Source organism: Astyanax mexicanus, chromosome 21 (genome assembly GCF_023375975.1).
Source record: "Astyanax mexicanus isolate ESR-SI-001 chromosome 21, AstMex3_surface, whole genome shotgun sequence".
Taxonomy (NCBI): Eukaryota; Metazoa; Chordata; class Actinopteri; order Characiformes; family Acestrorhamphidae; genus Astyanax; species Astyanax mexicanus.
In genome coordinates, this window is record NC_064428.1 from 15,503,042 (window position 1) to 15,527,784 (window position 24,743).

General features: G+C 45.3%; 1 protein-coding gene across 2 annotated transcripts in view; it reads right to left on the reverse strand.

Annotated features, from left to right (window-relative positions):
• Positions 1 to 2,443: 2,443 nt before the first annotated feature.
• gpc6a (glypican 6a) overlaps positions 2,444 to 24,743 on the reverse strand; it is a 141,944-nt gene continuing 119,644 nt past the window's right edge. For both annotated transcript variants that reach the window (XM_022674918.2, XM_022674919.2), the window contains 3 exons: positions 8,160 to 8,287; positions 5,980 to 6,155; positions 2,444 to 4,612 (listed from right to left, as the gene is read on the reverse strand). In XM_022674918.2, coding sequence (XP_022530639.2) covers positions 4,392 to 4,612; positions 5,980 to 6,155; positions 8,160 to 8,287 — 525 coding nt within the window. In that variant the 3' untranslated portion in view covers positions 2,444 to 4,391. The remainder of the gene's footprint in view (positions 4,613 to 5,979; positions 6,156 to 8,159; positions 8,288 to 24,743) is intronic.

A 24,743-nucleotide genomic window follows, 5' to 3' on the forward strand; every position in this document is an offset into this window, starting at 1 on the left:
TAATATACAATTTAAGGTAGAATTAAAAATATTTTATTAAAATATGAGGAATTTACTTAAAAAAAAAACTTAATTTAAGATAATACATAAAACTGTGATATTAGATGGTAATCAGATAGAAAGTTTATTTTATTTTATTTTATTATTTTTTACATTCCACCTTAAATAATGCAGAATTTTCACCTGTAGCACCTTGAAGTTGCAGCATTTAAGGTGGAATGAAAAACTAGGCTATATAGGTGATAGAACATTTATGGTAGAACGAAAAAAAAAAAAAAACATTTTATATATAAGTGCCTGAATGCACTTCAGATAATAGCTGCATCATTTAAGGTGTAACGGACATTGTTTATATAAAGAATTGAATGTAACTGTGGTACTGTTTAAGGTGGAACACGATATGAGAATAATAGGTGCCTGAACATGATTGTGGCATTATGTAGAATGAATAGTTTAGACTATACAGGTGTTAGAATGTAACATTTGCATAATTTAAGGTGGAATGGAAAGTTTAAACATACAGACTTGAATGCAACTGTTCTATAGGTTTCAGAATTTAATATCTGCATATTTTTTATAAAATCACAGTGACAGAAGATAGGGTGAATTAGGTCTAGTATAATAACTGATATGTATGTTTACCATTATTTAGAGAAACAGGTGTTTGTGGGCGGAGCCTGTATGGGATAATCAGGTATATTGATATGATATATTGGGACACGTCGGGCTGAAGCTGCCACTGTGAACTGAAATAAACACTATTTGACTTTCCGAACCCGACTTTTACACTTTAAAGCTTATGAATAAAGCATTAAAGCAGCGGCGGAGGAGGAGGAGGACGAGGAGGAGGAGGAAGAAGCGTCAGGATGTAAATTTAAATTCGTAGAGTTACGCGGTTAACGATGTGTGAAACGTGGGCTCTTTCAAGGTACATATCAAAGCTAGCCTGTGTCTTTTAGCTTTCCTCTGTTAGCGCAGAGCGACTCGCTGCTTTTTACTCAAAAAAAAAACTGCAAAAACACACAATCAGCCCCAAAATTCTGGATATTTCTCCCCTATATGGTAAAACTGAGCTAAAATCAGGTCATATCCTCCACATAGGCCTACACAGCAGAGAAATGATAACAGCATGATTAGCATTAGCATTCGCAGACACAGATGGACAAACAGACGTTACAGGATTCATTTCAGACCATTTAAAAGTGCTTAAACATTCAATAATTCATACAGAGTAAACATGGCAGTCGAGCGCGAGAACAACCGGAAAACAAAGAGCGGAAACCACTGAGGAAAACCTGGAGAAACCCGTTAGCAAGAAGCTAAATACTGCGCTAGTTTGGCGGATTAGGCTGAGGTGATATATGAATGTTTTGCCGCAGAAGCACCATAAAGCTGCATCCAGCCTTTTAAAAAAACAAACTGGATAAAAAACGATATTTTACTGTAAATGTGTTCAGTGTCTGAACTTTAGCATTTAGCACTAGAGATACGAGGCTAATCAAGACATCTTGTGTTTTTACTACAAAACTTGCTGCACTGTTAGAGGAACACGTCAGCCAAGCTAATGTTGCTAACAGTAAATAACTGAGTGAATTAATGGATTAGCACTTTGTTAACTCATTAGCTATGCTAACGTACTTTAGCTTTTGCCACACTTTTGTCACCCTCCATTATCCTTATAGCTGGAGAAATAGATATTTTTAATAGATTAGATTATATGGTTTTTATCATTTTATGATAGAAAAACATTATAGCATTTAGCACTATTTAGCTATGCTAAAATGCTTTGTTAGCTTAGCTTTTTCTTTATGTTTTAGCTACATTAGCATAAAGTAGAACATGTTTTAGCTATGCTTAATTATTTAATTAGCTTCCCTGTATAATTTTCTGTACATTAGCTTTTTGTAGCTTTTCCATACAGATACTGAACTCAGGTTAATGTAACTAATTACAGGTTAGCCTGATTAGCCTCGTAGCTCCAGTGCTAAAGTACAGAACCGGGTCCGATACGATACGCTCGGGTCGGGCCGGGGCAGGGGGGGGGTGTAATAGTGTTGTGTGTGTGTGGGGGGGGTTATTATACGGTGTGGTTCTGCTGGAATTGGACGATGGCCTTTGACCTGTTAAGGTGCTGATTGGACGAGGTTGTTTTTTTTTTTTTGCTGCATTGTGACTTCGTGCACATACGCAGCACAAAGTAGTGCCGACTCGAGCAGCACCAGAACTGCTGAACACACACACACACTCTATACACACACACACACACACACACTCTATACACACACACACACACTCACTACACACACACACACACTCTATACACACACTCACTACACACACACACACACTCACTACACACATACAAAGTCACCCTTTACAGCTCACAGTGTGTGTATATATTGAGTGTGTGTGGGTGTATTCAGTGTATGTGTGTTCGGTGTGTGTGTAATTTTCTGCTACTTTCTGATACTGACATTTTATTTTTAAAAGGGGAAAAAAACATGAGCTGAAATAAATAAAAGACAAAATAAAAGTCTGTTTTTAGCGAGAGATAAATCTGTGCATATATATCAGATAAAAATCTGCTAACTGCTAAAAGCAAAATATAGAATTATATTAGAAATATAAATAAATCTTTTTCACTTATAAGGAACAAAAAACACATCTAATAAAGTAAAACCTGTGGATAAATAAAGGGACGGATTGGTTAAAAACTATACCCATAATTACCATAATTAGCATAAATATAATTGATCACTGATCCAGATTCAGTCGATCAGCTGAGGCGGGTTTGGTATCTGATGTGTGCTTTTTTTTGGGTTACTATAGGAGATGCTAGATTAATGTTGCTAACAAAAACTGGACTTAAACTGTTATCAGTTTACTCATCTCTGTAGTCACACCCCTAAAATCTTTACATCTTTAAATTAAAAAGAAATCTATTTTAATTCTTGGGTTTAGTAAATTACCCACCATATTCTCCACACTGAATCCAGAACCGGAAATACATTATCATACAGTTATATTAATAACGTTGTGCTCTGTTCCACATTCAGACTAAAGCACAGGGGGCGGAGTGATATCACACACTGTCCTGAGGTAAAAATAGTTCCGGTTCCTCCAGGGTCGTTAACGTAGACGTGTTAAACTACATACACTGAATGGTTTTCACATGTAGCTACAATTAAAACGGTTTACAATTTAAAGCACAACAAGTGCAAGCTGTATTCTGAACATCACCACGAGGGGGCGCTACTAGAGAGAGACAGCCACAATATGATTTGTCCTCTATCACCCCTCTATCGTCTGGAGTGTTTTAACTGCCTCGGAAACTTAATATAAAGTTTCTATCCTAAACAACTAACGTTTTGATCTGATGTTTAAGTTTTTCCGGATGTTTTTAAAGTTTTTAGGGGTGTGTCCACGTCAGATCAGAGATACAATAATATAAACGTTAGATAATAATCGTGTAAATTTAAACTTGTTTAGGGGATTAACCTGTCTCTCCTCTTCAGACTGATGTAAAGTTAATTATATTAAAGAGGAGGACTCTTATTGGTGTGTTGGTGTAAATCAGCACAGTCATCCAGAGCAGGAATTGAACCGCGGCCTCGTGTTCGGGTTGTGGTTGATTAGAGATTGCTAGACTGAGATCTACTGAATCTGGGGTCATGTGATCATCCTGATACCTGGTTTAGTGTAATTTTAAGTGAAGTTCTCCTGCAGGTCGTGGGAGGAAGTGTGGGATGAAATCTGTCAGAAAAGTGAATTTGTGTGAAAGTGAGGAGGGATGCGTCTGGGCGGATGAAAGCTGGAAGTTGATTGGACGCGGAGCGTACGACTGCATGCGTTCACAGTGCGGCACAGGAGCCAATCTGATTCATACGCTGCTCTTTTCATGCCGTCCTCCTTCATGTCTCTGCGTTTTCATCTCCGGCGTCGGGTTTCAGAAGAGGCGGAAAAACACAGAAAACATCAGACTGCAGGTTTTATCTTTTTTTCTTTTCTTTTTTTTTTTGCACGGTTTATAAAAAACAAAAATAGACTCTTCTTCATCTTCTCTGTTGTTGTTGTTGTTTTCAGGTACCTCTCCCTTGTTGAAAGGGATTTCGAGGAACGTGCTGCTGACTGTCTCCTGCACCCGGGGACTTTTATTCTGCCTTCCTTCAGTGTTGTTTTTCAGGACGAGTGAGATGCAGAGATTTCTCATATCCCTCTCTCTCCTTTTATCGCTCTCTTTCACTTTCCGTCACCTTTTTAATCCCCAGGGTTTTCAGTCTGTAACAAGCCCTGCCCCCATGTCCCCGAATGGGGCGTGGCTACTCGACAGTGAAGGAGGAGCTGTGCTGTGTCCTAATAAAGTCATAGGCCACGCCCCTCCACACACCCCATTATCTCCACTGCCACAGTAGCAGCAGCAGAATGCCGGCTATCGCCGCCAGTTGGCAGGGCGGAGGCGGGGCGTGGCCGCGGAGGCCGGCGTTGTCAGTGGCGGGTCGGGGGTCGCTTCGGTCCGCCTCCACCACCGGTGCCTCTGTAGCGACGAAGTCATACTCAGTGGTGCATCCTTCAGTGCAGCCGCTGCCGCTGCCCGACCCGCTGCCCTCGTCACCTGCAGCACACAAACACCAGGAGAGTATTAGCTATTAGCACTAATGCTAGTAATGCTAGTGGCTAATTTATATAGTGTAGCACTGAAATAAAAATACATAGTTTTAATAAAGGTTTTTTATAAAAACCTGCATTCATGCCACCTAAAAATTTATTTTACCAAATTGAAAACCTCTGGAATATAATCAAGAGGAAGATGGATGATCACAAACCATCAAACCAATCTAATCTGCTTGAATTTTTGCACCAGGACTAAAGCAGCATAAAGTTTTCCAAAAGCAGTGTGTAAGACTGGTGGAGGAGAACATGATGCCAAGATGCATGAAAAAACTATGATTAAAAAACAGGGCTATTCCACCAAATATTGATTTCTAAAACATTATTTCTTAGAAATATTTCTCATATTTCTAATTTTCTACAAATAAATGCTCTAAATGACGATATTTTTATCTGGAATTTGGGAGAAATGTTGTCCGTAGTTTATATAATAAAATAACAATGATCATTTTACTCGAACATAAACCTATAAATAGCAAAATCAGAGAAACTGATCAGATCCACTTCCGGACTCTACAGAGGCCCGTTTGGACCCGTTTCAGGACGTTTTGAGGAACTAGGCGGAACTCAGCTCACTTCAAAGCCCTGCAGATTAAAGCAGAACAGCAGGAAATGCTTCAGCTCATTTCCCAGAACCCCCAACTGCAGCGCCCAACGCAAAAACTCGTATCGTCTCGCATCCGCCGCACATCAAAGCAGTGATTAACCCGAGTCAGCAGAAGTGCCGAACCTCTCGGGACCGGTTTCATCAGGAACGCTGGAGATATGAGACTGGCCCCGCCCATAATCAGAACATCACTACAGGACACTGCAGGACACGACGACAGGACAGGAAGTACAGTTTATATTAGTACGGAGTGTAGTAGGGTGTGTAGTACAGTGTGCGGTGTGTAGTACAGTGTGCGGTGTGTAGTATGGTGTGTGTGGTTCGCTGTGTGTTGTACGGTGTGTAGTGTGTGTGGTACGGTGTGTGGTACGGTGTGTATTGTGTGTGGTATGGTCTGTGTGGTACGGTGTGTTTAGTACGGTGTGTGATACGGTGTGTAGTGTGTGTGGTACAGTGTGTAGTGTGTGTGGTGCGGTGTGTGGTACACTGTGTGTGGTGCGGTGTGTGGTAGGGTGAGATGTGTGTGTGGTACGGTGTGTGTTGTATGGTGTGTGTAGTACGGTGTGTGCGGTACTGTGTGTGTGGTGGTGTGTGTGGTGCGGTGTGTGTAGTGCGGTGTGTGTAGTGCGGTGTGTGTAGTGCGGTGTGTGTGGTATGGTGTGTGGAACGGTGTGTGGTGTGTGTGGTACGGGGTGGGGACGTACTGGAGTCCTGGAAGTAGATGTCGTTGCCGTTGTAGGCGTTGCGGAGTTTGTTGGTCATCACTCTGAGGGCCATGATCTGCTGCCTGATGAACGTATCCGGCCGGGTGATGTCCACTTCCACCTCCGGGTTATTCAGCTGACCCGTCAATCCGTCCTTCACCACCTCCGGGAAATACCTGCGCACACACGTTACACACACACGTTACACACTTATAGACACACAGGTTACAGACTTATACACACACATACACACACACGTTACACAATTATACACACACACATACACACACTTTACACTTTACACTTGAACACACTAAAATTCACTGTCTGAATAAGTGATGCTCACACATCTGTACAAGAGTGTGTTTATTGTTTATGTGTGCATAAGTGTGTTGTGTCTGTGTATGCGTATGTGTGTTTGTGTGTATGTGTGTGTGTGTGTGTGTATGTGTCTGTGTGTGTGTGTATGTGTGAGAGAGAGAGCAGCAGATGGTATGAAGGTCAGATAAACTATGATCATCCATCAGACAAAAACATTAAAGTAGAAATTAATCTATTCAACTATTCCTTCACCAAATACCCCCCCATCCACCCCCTGCCACCAGCAAACACTGCACCAGTGTAGTGCACAGAAAGTAGTGTACACTAGTGTACAGGGTGTATAGGGTACAATAGTGTATAGTAGTGTATAGGGTATAATAGTGTATAGTAGTGTATAGGGTATAATAGTGTATAGTAGTGTATAGGGTACAATAGTGTATAGTAGTGTATAGGGTACAATAGTGTATAGTAGTGTATAGGGTATAATAGTGTATAGTAGTGTATAGGGTATAATAGTGTATAGTAGTGTATAGGGTACAATAGTGTATAGTAGTGTATAGGGTACAATAGTGTATAGTAGTGTATAGGGTATAATAGTGTATAGTAGTGTATAGGGTACAATATAGTAGTTTATAGGGTACACTAGTGTATAGTAGTGTATAGGGTATAATAGTGTATAGTAGTGTATAGGGTACAATAGTGTATAGGGTAAAATAGTGTATAGTAGTGTATAGGGTACAACAGTGTATAGTGAATTGTTTATAGTATTTAGTGTGTAATGTACAGTAGTGTTTAGTAGTGTGTAGTGTATAGTAGTGTATGGAAGTGTATAGTATATTGTATGTAGTGTTTGAATGTGCGTGTGTTTCTCTTGTGTGTGTGTATGTGTGTGTGTGAGTGTGTGTGTGTGTCTAGTGTGTGTGTGTGTCTAGTGTGATGAATGAAGGTGGTGTTCTGAGAGGTTCTGGTGAGTGTGTTTGTGTTCGGGCTGGTTTCTGTGCGATCTGTAATTACACAATAATGAGTGTATTCCACCGAGAGTGCAACACACACACACACACACACACACACATACACACACACACACACACACTTACACTCACAAAATACACACACGCCCAGGAGCTGCTGTACACACTTCACACACTCCGCTCTGCGTTAGCTGCAGCTTAGCGTGATGCTAATTTTCATTACGATGCTGCTGTACTGAGTACAAATGAGGACAGAACAGTTAGCGTGATTAGCATCACCCTGCTACCCTGCGTGACTAACACACACACACACACACACACACACACACACACTCTCTCTCTCTCTTTCTCTCTCTCGCAGTGGAATAAAGTAAATGAAGTTTATGGAGAGCAGATGAAAGATAAAGTGATATAGATTAGCTGATTTAGTGAGTTAGCTGAGCTACTGTAGCTTAGCTAATCTGTGCAGGTGGGCTAATGTTAGCACTGTAAACAGAGGCCTGTACTTATTTACTCAAACTAAATATTACATTTATCTGTTTATCTATTTATTTAGGTTATTTTCTGACTCATTCTGTCCAGAGACAGAAAAGAAAGAAACTGATATAAAATAAAAACTATTGATCATCTGAGGAAGAGTTTGTTTACAAAAAACAGATAAAGATTTTCCTTTAAACTCCTTTACATTTTTTTTGCAAATTATCTCATCTGTTAAAATTTCTAGAAAAACAAAATTTAAAAATGAAAAAATGTTTTCAGACAACAGATCAAAGTGAAACAGTGAAAGCTGATAAATATCAACCAGTTGATTCATTTTAAAAGATCATTTTAACAGATAATGTTAAGAGATTACATTAACAGATAATGTTAATGAAGGGCGTGTCTTGCCTTCCTTTAGCGTGGCTGTTCCAGCACTGCTCGTCGTCATCACTGACCCGCTCCCGGCTGCAGACGGCATCCGGCAGAGTCGACCAAAACTTCTTAGACTTCTTTAGAGTTTCTTTAATATCAATAACCTGAAGAAGAAGAAGAGGAGGAGTGATGAAGATCAGGAGGAAGAGGAGGAAGAGAAGGAGGAGTGTAAGTCTCAGTGCGAGGCCTTTCCCTCTGAACTGCTTTCATAAATAAAGCTTTTATTGATTTTAGCACAGTTAGCATTCAGGCTTTTACATCTGAGGAAAATAATAAATAAATAACTATAAACGACTGCATCACAATAGGTATCAGCGCTGTACCGCGCCGGTATGAATTCAGCCTCGCCCGGCCGCGGAATACATGATTCCTGACAGTGGACTGAATGGGAGTGTAAAGCAGCGCTAACCTTGGGAGGTGTTAGCGGCGCGAGAGGCGGACGAGCGAGAGAATAGAAAAGAGAGAGTGGAGATGAAAGGACGAGCGAGAGAGCCTCTCTCTCTTTATCAGTAGCACAAACGCAGCTGGCGGGTCGATGCGCGGCTATTATTCCCCAGCTCGAGGTGTTATTCTCAAGCGAGCGCTAGGCTAGCGCCTGATAGCGAGGCCTCATGGTACGGCGTATTAGCGGTACGCGCTAATACAAAGCATATGAGGGTTTTTAGTGGAGGAAATGAGGTCATGGATTATGGGAGATGGACGGTGAGAGTGCTCTGAATTTGGGGGGGTGGGTAAAGTGTGGATTTAGGAAAGTGCTCTGGAGGAAATAGCGCTGGTTTGGCGTCTCCGGGGCGACGAGAACGTATCTGCAGATGGAAGCTAATTGATTTTATTAATGAAGAGCTCGACCCTCCAGAACACAAACACTCCCCAGCTTATCTCTAGCTTCTGAACTGCACTGATAGCACGGCTAATCAGCTAACGGCACCAGCGCCGAGATACACCATCAACACCTCACGCTGTAATCACACTGTTACTGAGAGGAACCCTGAAACACTTCTTTTTATATATTTATATATACCTCAGCAGTGTTCTTTTATTCATGAATTTTCCTCAGAAGCATTTCGAGCCATACATACATACATGCATACTCAGTAATGCTATTTTAATTATATATTTACCTTAGCAATGCTATTTTAATTATACATTTACCTCAATAATGCTATTTTAATCATACAGATACCTTAGTAATGCTATTTTAATTATACAGTTACCTCAGTAATGCTATTTAAATCTTAAATTTGCTTCAGTGATGCTATTTTAATTATACATTTACCTTACTAGTTTAAAGCAACTTAAGTTTTTTTGGGTGCTCTAACATAATAACCATAGCTGTGTTGAGTACACATCAGTACAAGTGCGGTGTGTGGGAGTTTGTGTGTGTGTGTGAGTGAGTGTGTGTGTGTGTGTGTGTGTGTGTGTGTGTGTGTGTGTGTGTGTGTGTGTGTGAGTGTGTGAGTGATCCGGAGGCGCTAAGCTGCTAGAGCAGCATAAGCTAGCCGTTACGAAGGTGACAGAAAGCTGGCGGTGTGAGGACCCGAGGGCTAAATGTTACAGAACCAGCGCCGACAGCCTGTCTCACACACACACACACACACACTCACACACACACACACTGTCACACTAATACACACACACTAGTGCTAATTCGCTGGCAGTGAACAACACACCAGAGCTTACACAGACCCGTGCCAGCCAGTGCATCACTGCCCTCACCAGCTCACATCCCTTTAATCGTGCCCTATTTAGGGATCCAGATAGTAGGGAGCAGGGAATGGCACCGTTTCAGACATAGTTACTGACAGCAGTGTAGCTCCACCCATTTACTTATTATGTCTCAGGCAGGTATGTAAATGATTACAGGTGTGCTCGGATTAGACACTGGTTTTTACACCACAAGAGGGCGTAAAGTTCTTCCCCCACTATTGTATAAACAGACTCTCACAGGTTGTGTTAGGGTAGTGAACCTCCTGGTGAGAGATCACTGACTGATAGACATGCCTCTACAGCAAGCTCTAAAACTCAGAATTTACCTAGATGACAAAGTTTCAGGGCAGAAACATAAATGGACTGAAGAAAAGAAGACGGTCGCTTTGGCGAATTGACCACCATCTAAACCAGCTAGTCCATCAGCCAGCTACTGTTGCTTTATTTTGCAGTGATGTCCGGAACGAGAAACCTGCACAGCTACAGACTGGAACCATATCATCTTTAGTGATGAATCCAGGTTCTGTTTAGGATCTGATGATGGTCAGGTTTGAGTTTGGAGGCTTGTGGTTTCAGCTTTTCAATCCTGCCTTTGCCCTGAACTGAAGAGTTCACACTGTAAACTGCGAGTGTGATTAATGGATTGATGATCCGTGTAGCATTTCAAACAGTGACAGTCGATCACCACTAGTAGTGAAAGGAGGAACAATAACAGTGATCTTAGTGATCTGTGCACAACATTCTGCAGACACGTGTTGCTGCCTCTCATGCAGAACTTCCAACTGATAGCAGCATTTTTTTAACGGTGCAGCTACCTGGACGTGTCCAAAGCTTCTCAGCAGAGGAAACTGAGCTGCTGGTTTCCGCTGTGAAGGAGCTCCAGGAGCTCATTTACGGCTCAGTGCGCCTGTGTTACAAAGATAGCGATGAACATCTGACTGTTCATGTCTGTCTAGGTTGTATTCAGTCAGTGGAGCTCCTGTGTTTTCTGTTACCAAGATAAACAAGCAAAACTCCAGAAAATTACCTGAACACACCTCATTTCCAGACTACCATGCCCATCAGTGTAGGTATATTCAGAAGCTCTGCTGCTATTTAAACCAGGCAGGAGGAAGGAATACTGTATTTTATTTACAAGATCATCTTTATATATCATTATTACATTTATACACAAAGATTCACAACATTCAATTATCAGTTTCTTAATGTGTTACTTTTTTTTCTGAGTGTATAATGTTTACGCTAGATGCTGCTCGTCTTCAGAGAGAGAGCGTTAGAGAAAATGAGAGAGAGAGGGAGAGAGAGTCGGGTGTATGAATAAATAAACGAGCTCGTGTTTCAAAGGTGTATTAAAATACATGCTCCATATTAAGAGAAGCCCAGTTAGCGGTAAGTGAGGCCGCACTGTGGCCCGGGGCAAAGCTACGGGTCAGTCTGCGGATCATCTGACTACTGCCCAGACACACACACACGCGCACACACACATACACATACTCATGCTAACACACACTCACTGCTAGAAGCAGAATGCTAAAGATAGACATGTTAGCCACATGAGGCTAACTGTTAAAACCTAGTTCAAGTTAGTCTACTCACAGTTGGGGCTAATAAAAGTACACAAAACCTGAATTAGCACAGGCTACACACTGCTAACACACAATCAGTGCTAATTAAAATGCTGCTAGTGCTAATAAATTAGCACAGACTACATTAGCTACATTCCATTAGGCTAACATTTTATAGCCTGCAGCAGGCTGGAGAGTCGTTTCTGCAACAACCTAAATCATATGGGCCCTATTTTACACTCTGCACAAGACACGTCCTGATGTTCATCGCTATCTTATACCCCACCAACAGTCTATTTTCACTCCTTCCTTCTGCCTGGTTTAAATAGCAGCAGAGCTTCTGAATATATCTACACTGATGGGCGTGGTGGTCTGGAAATGAGGTGTGTTCAGGTACATTTCTGGAGTTTTGCTTGTTTATCTTGGTAACAGAAAACACAGGAGCTCCACTGACTTAATACAACCTAGACAGATGCCAACAGTCAGATGGCAACAGTCAATCTCGATAACACAGGCATGCCGAGCCGAGTGTACACCTCCACTTATTACACACACGAACACACAGCAGCACAAACCCAACTTTTACATCAACAATAAACAGAAAATTCCTTTCCTTACATCAGCTGTTATAACCTACACAAAATGCTAACATGCTTAAATGCTAAAACTAGTTTTTCACAGCGGGTGCCACTTTGAAATGTGTCTAGCTAGCGCTGCTAGCTGCGTCTGAGTAAATAAATAATGCAGATCTTTCTTAATGACCCACAACCTGTAAACAGCAGAAGCCGGTGGTAGTTCGGCTGTTGCTGGTGTTTTAGCAGGAGGTAACGCTAGCCGTGTGGTGATGGAGCGCGTGCCGCCCGCCTCCCGCCTCTAAAGGCCCCGGGGGATCTAGCAATGTGCCATTAGTGCTGTTAGCGTTAGCGCTGCCAGCAGTGTGCTGCCGGCTCGTCCCGGGGGAACAGCGAACCTTCAAATCTCTCAGCAAATAAACTGTCCTCTATTAGTGCTGGAGGTCAGTGACTCGCGACTCGCTCACGTTCTGTTTCTTCTTTACTGCCAGAGTCACTGTCCCCGCTATCACTGATACCGCACGCCGGAGATGCAGTGTTTTACACTGTAATCAGAACACAGCGCTAACAAAGCGCTACCACAGCACTAACACAGCCCACACATTTAGCTCTGCTGAGAAAAAGATCCCAACTAGCAACATGGAAAAGTCAACTAGCATTTAGACTTAGCCTCCATCTACAGCCAACATCACCTTTCTACATGCACTGCCTCTAATCTCACTGACACTAATATCACAGGAAAAGCATGTGCAATATGGATTAAAAATGAAAATGTGCACTACTGCAATCACTATAACACGTTATATCTAAATCAAAATCTAATCTAACTCTTAGATATATCTAAATTGTTATATCTAATCACTATTCACTAATTGAGTGCAGTTAGTATAATTACAGCTGTAAAATTGTAATAGCTGTAAAACTGGGGTTAATATATGTTAATAACTGTGTAATATTTGATATGTGTACGTGTTCACTAGTGCTGGTGTACAGCTGTGTGTGGTGATGATGTAATAAATCACCCCGTTATATACAGTTATATAAATATGTACAGGGAAATGTGTTGTTAGCGGCACTGCTCTACAGCCGGGCTGCAGTCCGGTTTGGTTCTGGTGCCGGTTCCCCTCGCTCGTACGGTCTGGAGCTGGGCCGGGACATCATTAGTGCTATCTGTGATCTCTCCGGCTGGGCGGGATTAGAGAGCAGGGCAGGGGTAAGGATTTAGCTAATTGGGGGACGAGATTACCCAGCATGCTCCTGCAGGGTTCCTGCTGTATATGCATCCCGAAGGCACAACAGTGCAGAAGCTCCCTGCAGTAGTGCACTTGCCCACTCACTTACTCACCACTGCTTTTATTAAACTTCAGCTTTATTTATATCTATATAAATAACGTGACTGCATGTAAATAACTGTATCGAGACAGGTATCTTGTTGTTGCTTTGGTACTTTGAAAAGTAGCCGAGTTAATGTTATGGATTTTTAAAGTTTTCCAGTGGTGAATGTTGTTATGAACATCGCTAATGACAACAAGGTTCAGTATAACAGCAATGTCAGTTATAGGTTTAAGATAACAGAGTTGAGCACAACAGGGTTGAGGGTCACATGAATTAGGAGGATTGAGGGTGGGAGGGTTCACAGGGTTGACGATGTGAGCACAGAGGGTAGGAGGGTTCACAGGGTTGAGAGTAACTGGGTTAACAGTACCAGGATTGAAGGTTACAGGGTACGGAAGGTTGAGGGTAACAAAAATATTTTTCTACAGATTTGACTGTAACAGGGTTGAGAATATCAGGATTGAAGGTAGATGTTCTATGCAAGTAGATGTTGTGATGTACAGTAAGGTGTACCTAGTTTTGGGTGAACAGGACTGTTCTGTACTGGTGGTGGTGTTGGGGAAGGTGTTTATGGGGTGCCTCCAGATTGATATCCAGTCCATTTTTAGACTAGCATTAGCACATCCTGTTTGGGGTTAGATGAGTTAGCACTTCTCCGGCTGTGCTGATGTTCCCCTCCACACCAGACGCTCCTCACGTTGCAGCGTCTCGCCGTCGGCTTGCACTTCAAAGGAGCCGTGAACCGAGTGACACCCATTTAGCTTTCCCAGGGAGACGAAACCTGACCCCAAAAACACGACCTGAGAGACCCCCTGCTTTACCGGCTGTCTCTGAGGGACCTTGCGACCCGCAGTATGCCTCGCTATCTCAGTCACAGTTTATTATATCCTGTCTTAGCTTATCCGATAATGCTGCTAATACACTGTCTGTTCTGGGTGTGTCAACAGCAGCACTGCAGATACTAACCATCTACAGTTCAACACAGCACTAATACACTCACTTATATCTGGTGTCTAAATAAAGCTGATTGGTGGATGACTGTCTGGATTAGCCTATTGAAACCTCAACTTTTATTGTAAATAACACACCCAAATTCAGCTGCATATACAAATGATTACAGATGTAATCTAAATTAACACAGGGTCTTCTACCTGCTTACTCTGCTGCTTCAGAGGCTACTTTTGGGTGTGTCTCGGTGAGAGAACATTTACCTTTAGATTGCCAGTCGTTAACCTGACTGAAACCTGCACTGCTACAGCCTGGAACCTCCTCACCGTTAATGATGGTAAGTTTTGAGTTTGGACGATCGTGGTGGAGCTTTAATCCTGCCTCTGCCCTGGACTGAAGAGTTCACACTGTAAACTGCTGTGGGAGGATCATCTCATACAGTGAGAGTTGGTCACCCCTAGAAGTGATAGGAGGAACACTAACAGTGATATCAGTAATCTGTGCAGAACAGTCTGCAGATACATGTGTTGCTGCCTCTCATGCAGAACTTCCAACTAATAGCAGCATTTTCAGCAGGATAACCAACAGATACTAGATCCTCCTTTTACTTTGATCCTGTAATAACTCTAATATATCACCACTACATTCACAGAGATAAGCATTTACTACATTCAGTGGTAATTCTACAGAGTGTAGAGTTTATGTAACTACAGAAGAAGAGCTGGCAGATGCTGATGATGAAGTCGGTGCACAGCGGGCTGCAGTCTGGGACATTACACACCGCTGCAGGAAAGCGGTCCGTCTAGACAGTTCTGTTCACGACCCGGAGTTAATTTAAAGAGGCTCTGGAGTAAACAGAAGTTTGGACGGGTTTAAATGTGTGCTTTGATCTTCAGCAGGAGTTTTTATAAATGACGTAAACCCGTAAATTAAACTCACGCCTCAAACCAGAATTTAAATCTGTACGGGGTAAACACAGTCTGCCGCGGCGCCGCGATCGAACACGCCGCTGATAAATACGGTAAATAAATAAATAAGTGCTGAGTAAACGCTGACGTGTAAACAGCACCGCCGCTCTGCTCCATAATTAAATATTAATATTTACTCACATCACAAACAATCAGGCAAATAATAAATGTTTATTTCTTATAAAGACGGCAGTGCAGCTCACAGTGCGGAATATGGAGCCGTGCGGATCATAAACCACAGATATTAATAACTATAATCATCAATACCAACAGGCATAAACATCGTAACCATCATAATATGGAAAATATAATGTCTAATCATATTAGATAAACACCCAGCTGGAGTGTTTTTGTAAGGGGGTTGGGGAGCAGAGGCTCTCCAGCCCAGAGGGTTGCAGAATCCAATTGCAAAGCAGTAGATCTCAAAGCAGGTAAACCCAAAAAAAGGGAAATAATAATAATAATAATAATAATAATAATAACAATAATAACAACAACTGTTAGTGTATATATATATATATATATATATATATATATATATATTAATAAGATATATAATAATATTATATAATAATATTATACATGTAAATCTTAATATTAAACCCCGCTCCACGCGGGGATCGAACCGAGGCTGTCGCGGTCGCGGCCCAATGCTCTAACCACTACACCAGCGAGTGGATTGGGACGCGGCCGCTTTAATCGCCCTTTAAGAGCCTCCGCCGAAAGGGGCGGAGCAACGAGAACGGGCGGAGGAGGAAAATGGGTGCAAAACAAAATCACGCCTAGCGTGAGTGAAAGAGAAGGGGAGAATGTAAACAAGACTCGCCGCGGAAGCTAACGGCTACCTCTTATGGCGCGAGGTAAAAACAAAAGAGCTTCCAAACTAAACAAAGAAGTGAATTGGGGTGCTTTTGGATTTAAACGCTGCTCTACCAGAGAGGGGAGGAACAGCGCGGGAGAGAGAAGGTAAACAAACCGCGCCTCGCGGTGAGAAACACAGACTCGAGAGGGGCGGCAGAACAGAGCACACCGCTCTGCTCCACCAGACTAGAGAGGGAGAGGAAAGGGATAGAGGAAGATACTTATGCGGGAGAGGCACGCCAGCGATGCTGATCAATGCTCTCTCCAAAGGGGATAGCAGGGAAGAAAAGAGAAAAAGAGCCGAGGCTCGCTCGAAAATCGGGCATAGATTCGCTCTCACGAGCTTCAAAGATCCAGCGCCGAGTGGTTGGTTGGCGTTGCTTTTAAAGAGCTCAAAGCAGGTGTTGGTAATTAGCCAATCAACCCTCTGCGCTGGCCTGGCGCACCCTCCGATGCCCCGGAGGACGCCCCCGTCGGCCACCAGCCCTTACAGGACCCCCCCCTCGAGGGGCGGCACCCGACGGCCCTAACCCCGCCGCACGGTCCCGCCGAAAAGCCCTGACCAGTTCCGGGTCCAAGATGTGGCGAGCCGGTACCCAGAACCGCTCCTCCGGCCCGTACCCCTCCCAGTCCACCAGATACTGGAGGCCCCCGCGTACCCTACGGGAGTCCAGGAGCTGGCGGACGGTGTAGGCGGGGGCACCACCAATGGTACGGGGACCCGGAGGAGCAGCCGGACCCAAAGAACAGAGGTAGGGCTTAAGGCGGGACACGTGAAAGGTCGGGTGGACCCTTCTAAGGGCAGGTGGCAGGGCGAGCCGGTATGACACCGGATTGATCCGGCGAAGGATTTTAAACGGCCCCAAATACCGTGGGGCCAGTTTACGAGGGGCACCCCGCAACGGGATATCCCTGGCAGAGAGCCAGACTCGTTGCCCCGGGCGAAAATTCGGAGCCGGAAGCCTTCGTCGGTCAGCGTAGCGTTTCTGGGAGGCTACGGCAGACAGGAGGGCTCTGCGGGCCTTCCTCCAGGCCCTACGACACCGCCTGACCATCTGTTCAGCAGACTGAACGCCTGTCCCCGTCTCCTGTCCAGGGAATGCAGGCGGGGCATACCCAAAACTGGCACTCAAAGGGAGACATCTTAAGAGATGAGTGCCGAAGTGTGTTATGGGCATACTCCGCCCACATGAGGTGGTCAGACCAGGTAGACGGGGAGGAAGAGGCCAGGCAGCGGAGGGTTCGCTCCAGGTCTTGGTTAACCCTCTCTGTCTGGCCATTAGATTGGGGATGGAAGCCAGATGAAAGACTGGCTTCTGCTCCCAACAGTCGGCAAAAGGCACCCCAGAACCTGCTGGTAAACTGAGGCCCACGGTCTGACACTATGTCTGCAGGTAGTCCATGGATTCGGACTACCTGTTTCAATATCAGCTCTGCCGTCCCCTTCGCAGATGGCAGTTTGGGAAGGGCAATAAAGCAGCCGGCCTTGGAGAACCTATCCACGATAACCAGAATCACCGTGTTACCCCGCGATGGGGGCAACCCGGTGATGAAGTCGAGTGACAGATGGCTCCAAGGGCGTGATGGGACGGCTAGCGGCTGAAGCAGACCTGTGGGCTTGGTTCTGGGGTCCTTGCACCGTGCGCACACAGAACACGCTGAAACAAAAGCTCGTATATCGGCCTCCAGACGTGGCCACCAGAAGCGTCGCTGAAGGAGCTCTTGTGTGCGTGTGGTGCCCGGGTGTGCAGCTTGGGGTGATGTATGGGCCCACTGCAAGACCCGGTCTCTCAGTGGCTGGGGTACATACACCCGGCCTGGAGGACCACCACCCGGATCCGGTTCGGTGAGGTGAGCTCGCTGTACCTCCTCCATGAGGGCCCAACGGATGGGAGCCAGGACCCGAGCCGGGGGAACAATGGTTGTGGGCATGTTTGGCAGAGAGGAGGGCTCCCATTGGCGAGAGAGAGCATCTGGTTTGGTGTTTTTAGAGCCCGGCCGGTAGGACAGTGTAAAATCGAACCGGGTGAAGAACAGCCCCCACCTGGCCTGACGGGGGTTGAGACGCCTGGCCTGCTGAATGTAGGCCAGGTTCTTATGGTCCGTCCAGACCAGGAAGGGGTGCTTGGCTCCCTCTAACCAATGTCTCCACTCCTCCAGTGCAAGTTTTACTGCCAACAACTCACGGTCACCCACGTCATAGTTCCGCTCGGCCGGGGTAAGGCGATGAGAGAAGTAGGCGCATGGGTGCAGTCGCTGGCCAGGACCTGACCGCTGGGACAGGACTGCACCCACCCCCACCTCGGATGCGTCTACTTCCACTATAAATGGGAGATCATGATCGGGCAGCTGGAGAACCGGGGCCTCGACCAACAGGCGCTTGATGCCGTCAAATGCTCCCTGGGCTTCGGTGGACCATTTGAATCGCCCTGCGGTCTTTCCTGTCAGGGCGGTCAACGGTGCAGCTACTGTACTGAAATTCCGCACAAAGCGGCGGAAAAAGTTAGCGAAGCCGAGGAAGCGCTGGACAAGACGCACAGAGGTAGGCCTGGGCCAGTTCTCGACAGCCTTGGTTTTGGCCGGGTCCATGCGCAGAGTGTTGTGAGAGACGATAAATCCCAGGAAAGAAACAGTCTGCGCATGGAACACCGACTTTTCCAGTTTAATGAACAAGTGGTTCTCCAGAAGTAATTGGAGGACCCGCCGAACATGGGCGACGTGTTCGCCTACCGACTTGCTGTAAATCAAAATGTCGTCCAGGTAGACAAACACGTACCTGTCCAATGCCTCCCTAAGGACCTCGTTAATATATCTTTGGAAGACGGCGGGTGCGTTCATCAGCCCAAACGGCATCACCAGATATTCATAGTGCCCAGATGGGGTGATGAACGCCGTCTTCCATTCGTCCCCCTGTCTCACCCGAACCAAGTTGTAGGCACTGCGCAGGTCCAGTTTGGTAAAGATGGAGGCCTGCTGCAGTGCCTCGAAGGCAGAGGTCATTAGGGGCAAGGGGTAGCGGTCCTTTATAGTGATTTTATTGAGACCCCTATAATCAATGCAGGGCCTCAGACCCCCGTCCTTCTTCCCCACAAAGAAGAACCCTGCACCGGCCGGGGACGTTGAAGGCCGGATGAACCCAAGGGCTAAGGCTTCTTGAATATAGTCCTCCATCGCCTGGCGTTCTGGCCCTGTCAGGGAGAACAGCCTACCCCTGGGAGGGCTAGTACCAGGGAGAAGGTCTATAGCGATGTCGTATGGACGATGTGGGGGCAGGAGCTGTGCCTGCTGCCTGCTGAATACCTTCTGGAGATCCCAGTACTCTTTGGGCACCATGGAGAGTTCAGGATCCCCGGGGTCAGTGTCAGCCTGTTGAGGCTCCTTGCGTGGCCGCAGGCAAGAAGCTTGGCAGGCTGGTCCCCAAGACAAGACTGACCGAGACAGCCAATCAATGTGAGGATTGTGTCGCTGAAGCCAAGGAAAGCCCAAGACCAACTGCAGGTCGGGAGCACTGATGATATATAGCACCATCTGCTCAGAGTGGGAACCGACATGCAGTGTGATAGGGCGAGTCTGGTGGGAAATCTTCCCTGGCTCCAGTGACCGACCATCGATTGCTGCAATGGGCAGGGGTTCTCTTAAGGGCACCAATGGCAGAGCCAATCTCTTGGCTAGGTGGAGATCCAAGAAGTTGCCCGCTGCCCCGGAGTCAACAAAAGCAGGCAAGCGGACCTCGGATGAGCCCCACACAAGTGTGGTACTAAGGAACACTCCCTGGTTCCGGGGGGCGGCCGATACATCCCTCAAAGGCTCCCCCTGCCTTTGACAAGCACTGGTGTTTCGTGAAAGTTCGGGGCAGGCCGGCCGGAGGTGGCCAACCCCTCCACAGTAGAGGCACCTCCCTTCCCGCATGCGTGCCTCGCGTTCTTGTCGGGGAAGGCGAGTGTGCCCCAACTGCATGGGGTGGACACCATGGGCTAGCTGCTCTTTACAGACCTGAGAAGACCCTGGACTGAGAAAAGAGCGACCCCGCATTCTACGCCGCTCCTGGATGCGATTGTCCAATCGCTGTGTGAGGTCTATGAATTCGTCAATGGAAGCTGGGGGGTCACGGTATGCCAGCATATCCTTGAGCTCCTCGCTGAGCCCATACTGAAAAGCTGAGAGCAAAGCACTAGAATTCCACCCACTTTCAGCCGAGAGCGTGCGAAACTGTATGGCGTAATCTGCCACTGACTTCTTCCCCTGACGGATGTGCAACAGGCGAGACCCAGCCTCCTCTCCACGAACCGGGAGGTCAAATGTTCGTGAGAGAGCAGAAGCAAACCGGGCTGCCGAGGCACACACGTCAGGGTGGCTCTCCCACACAGGGGTGGCCCAGGCCAGGGCCCTGCCCGTAAGAAGGGAAATGATATACGCCACTTTCGCACGCTCTGACTTAAAGCGGGTTGGTTGCTGCTCAAAGGAGAGCGAACACTGCAGCAGGAACCCTCTGCAGGCCCCTGGTTCGCCCCCATAACGCTCTGGGGCTGGCAGGGAGGGTTCTGCATGAGGGCCCTGTATAACTACAGGCTCATCTGATTGGGGTGGCTCAGTCATCTGAGGAACTGGTTGTGTGGGATGTGGGAAGGTTTGGGTGATTAAATCAGTCAGACCCTGCAGTTGAGAAAGGACCTGCTGCAGGACCCGCTCATGACTCCCAATAGCCACACCCTGCTCAGCAAGAGTAGTTTTTACCTGCTCGAGATCTAACTGCTTTGCTGGGTTCATGTCTTGGGCTGGATCTTTCTGTAAGGGGGTTGGGGAGCAGAGGCTCTCCAGCCCAGAGGGTTGCAGAATCCAATTGCAAAGCAGTAGATCTCAAAGCAGGTAAACCCAAAAAAAGGGAAATAATAATAATAATAATAATAATAATAATAACAATAATAACAACAACTGTTAGTGTATATATATATATATATATATATATATATATATATATATATATATATATATTAATAAGATATATAATAATATTATATAATAATATTATACATGTAAATCTTAATATTAAACCCCGCTCCACGCGGGGATCGAACCGAGGCTGTCGCGGTCGCGGCCCAATGCTCTAACCACTACACCAGCGAGTGGATTGGGACGCGGCCGCTTTAATCGCCCTTTAAGAGCCTCCGCCGAAAGGGGCGGAGCAACGAGAACGGGCGGAGGAGGAAAATGGGTGCAAAACAAAATCACGCCTAGCGTGAGTGAAAGAGAAGGGGAGAATGTAAACAAGACTCGCCGCGGAAGCTAACGGCTACCTCTTATGGCGCGAGGTAAAAACAAAAGAGCTTCCAAACTAAACAAAGAAGTGAATTGGGGTGCTTTTGGATTTAAACGCTGCTCTACCAGAGAGGGGAGGAACAGCGCGGGAGAGAGAAGGTAAACAAACCGCGCCTCGCGGTGAGAAACACAGACTCGAGAGGGGCGGCAGAACAGAGCACACCGCTCTGCTCCACCAGACTAGAGAGGGAGAGGAAAGGGATAGAGGAAGATACTTATGCGGGAGAGGCACGCCAGCGATGCTGATCAATGCTCTCTCCAAAGGGGATAGCAGGGAAGAAAAGAGAAAAAGAGCCGAGGCTCGCTCGAAAATCGGGCATAGATTCGCTCTCACGAGCTTCAAAGATCCAGCGCCGAGTGGTTGGTTGGCGTTGCTTTTAAAGAGCTCAAAGCAGGTGTTGGTAATTAGCCAATCAACCCTCTGCGCTGGCCTGGCGCACCCTCCGATGCCCCGGAGGACGCCCCCGTCGGCCACCAGCCCTTACAGTTTTTATGGTATTGCGCTGTGGTGACTCTGGTATTTGGCCAACTGCTTGCGTGTTGCTATGATACTAATCTGTGGTTGCTATGGTACTTCATGTGGAACGTTTTTACAGATAGTGTGCTAGTCTTATCAGATGGATTCTAGGATGTTGCTTTGTGGTTGTTACGGTATTTTAGCTTGTTGTCAGGTGACAGGTTATTTCTATTTCTAGTATTTCTAGCTATGGTGTTCAAAGTGTTAAGTAGAATATAACGAGGTGGTTGTTAGGGTGTTGGTAGGCTGTTGGTAGGTAATTGCTATGGTGTTTTATGTAGTTGTTATGTTATTGTTACATTGTTGCTATAGAGTTTGTATGGTGTTGTTCTCTGGTATTCAGTGATGTTGCTTGGTTGTTGTTGTGGTATTTTATGTGGAAGTTACAGTGTTTCTGTTGTACTGTTATGTAGTTGCTGGGGTATTTTAAAGATGTAAAAGATGGTATGTAAAAAGACTGCTACACAGTTATGATCTTTAACTCCATATAAACATATATACAGTATACATCTATAGACTATGTATACATCTGTATTCCTGATATTAATAATGCCCCCTACTGGCTCAGGTTATTACAGATGTGTTTCAGTCTGATTCACTCGTGATATAAAATATTCAGAATTCTGGAACAGAGATTGGCCAGGGTGATTATAACGAGAGCACTGGATGCAGTTGCTGTGAGGTGCTAATAAACTGTAGCATACATCAGCTAGCGTAGCTAACAATGAGTGCATGCTAGCAGGAAGCAATTAGCATAAAATTAACATAATGCTAACAGGCTCCTTTTACGATGCACTACTTATCATTAGCATTTCTGAGTTAGCAGTGCTGATGTAGCATAGCCATGCTAGCGCTGGCATTATTCATTCAGACAAAACTCTGTGTGTGTGTGTGTGTGTGTGTGTGTGTGCGTGTGTGTGCGGTATTTATTATTCATGCAGAATAATGTGAAGGTGGAGAACAGTGGGGTCAGGAGGGCTGTAAGAGATGCCATCAGGCCCCGAGACGACATACCGGCATAAACACGCTGTTTACCGCACTACTACACACACACACACACACACACACTCACACATTCACACACACACACACACACACACACACTCTGCTGCTGTTCTGCTGCAGTCCAGTGCACTCACTCCTACAGAATTGATACATTATTATACCCTCTACATCACATCTAAGAGTAATGGAAGTAATCAGATTACAGTACTTAAATATAGATTACTTTAATATTTAAAATATCACATTATCCCTGCGAACATCAACAGCTGAATCCCAATCCTGAACATCTGCTTTATCAACTACACTTTACTGAGAGAGAGAGAACGAGAGAGAGAGAGAGAGAGAAACGGGTTTTACCTTTACTTTTACTTCCAATACGATGCAGATTAATACCAAAAAATACTTATTAATACTTAAAAATACCAGCTTATTCCAACAAATACAAAAAAATACCAGGTAACACCAGACAATACCGATAAATAATAACAGTAATACCCCCATAACCCCTGATAACGATACCTATAAACACAGCCCTCTGATTCTGCAACTGAATCAATTCACACGTAGCTGCTAAGACATTTCAAGGTGGTTGCTATGGTATTGCTTTGTAGTTGCTATGCTGTTTGTTATGCGATTGCAACAGTATACCAGATCGTTGCTATGTAGTTGTAACGTGGTTGCTTTGGAGTTGTTATGGTTTGCCAGGTGGCTGCACTGAAATTGCTAGTTATTTGCTAAGATGTTTGCTAAGTGGTTGCTGTGGTCTTTAGGTGGTTGCTGGGATGTTGGTTTTTCAACAGTTGATACAGTACAGGCTACCAGCTGCTGAGTCATGTCTATGTGGTATCTGTGGTGTCGCAGGTGGGTGCTATGCATTATAATATGTGTTTGCTGTGGAATTGCAAAACAGGTGGTTGCTGTGGTCTCCGGGTGGTTGCTGGGATGTTGCTGATTAAAAGCTGTGTCTAGTGGTTGCCAAGTTGTATCTACTTATTGTGATATCTGTGGTGTTTCAGGTGGGTTCTTTGTGCTACCCTAGGTGGTTGCTGTGGAATTGCAAAGCAGGTGGTTGCTGTGGTCTTTGAGTTAGTTTCTTGGATGTTGGTTGTTAAACAGTTGATACAGTACTGATTACCACTTGCTGGGTCATGTCTGGTGGTTGCTGTGGTTATATGTCCTTAGTTTGGTATCTGTGGTGTTGCATATATGCTTCAAAGCCGAGTGACGTGACTGAAGGTTCTGTTCGTGTGTTTTCTGTCGCCCTGGTTTCTGTCCTCCTCAGGTGTGTGTGTGTGTGTGTGTAAAGGACATGGCGGTCAGGGGAAGGACGTACAAAAATCTCTCGCAGCTCACTGGGGAACTGAACCACAACACACACACACACACACACACACTCACACACACACACACACACACACACACACACACACACACACACACACACACACAAAAACACACACACACACTGCTTGGAGGCAGACAGTGTAACTCCAGCCAGCTTCTTTAACCAGCACATCCCAGAAACTCCAACACGATCCGTCACCCTCAGAACAACTCCACCCTCCCCACCTCCACCTTACTGCTGTAGGCTGAATAAATGAATGGGTGGAACTAAACTGCTGAATAATTAATTGAATGGGTGAAGCTAAACTGCTATAGACTAAATTAATGGGTGGAGCTAATCTGCTGTAGAATGAAATGAACGGGTGGAGCTAAACTGCTATAGACTAAATTAATGGGTGGAGCTAACCTGCTGTAGAATGAAT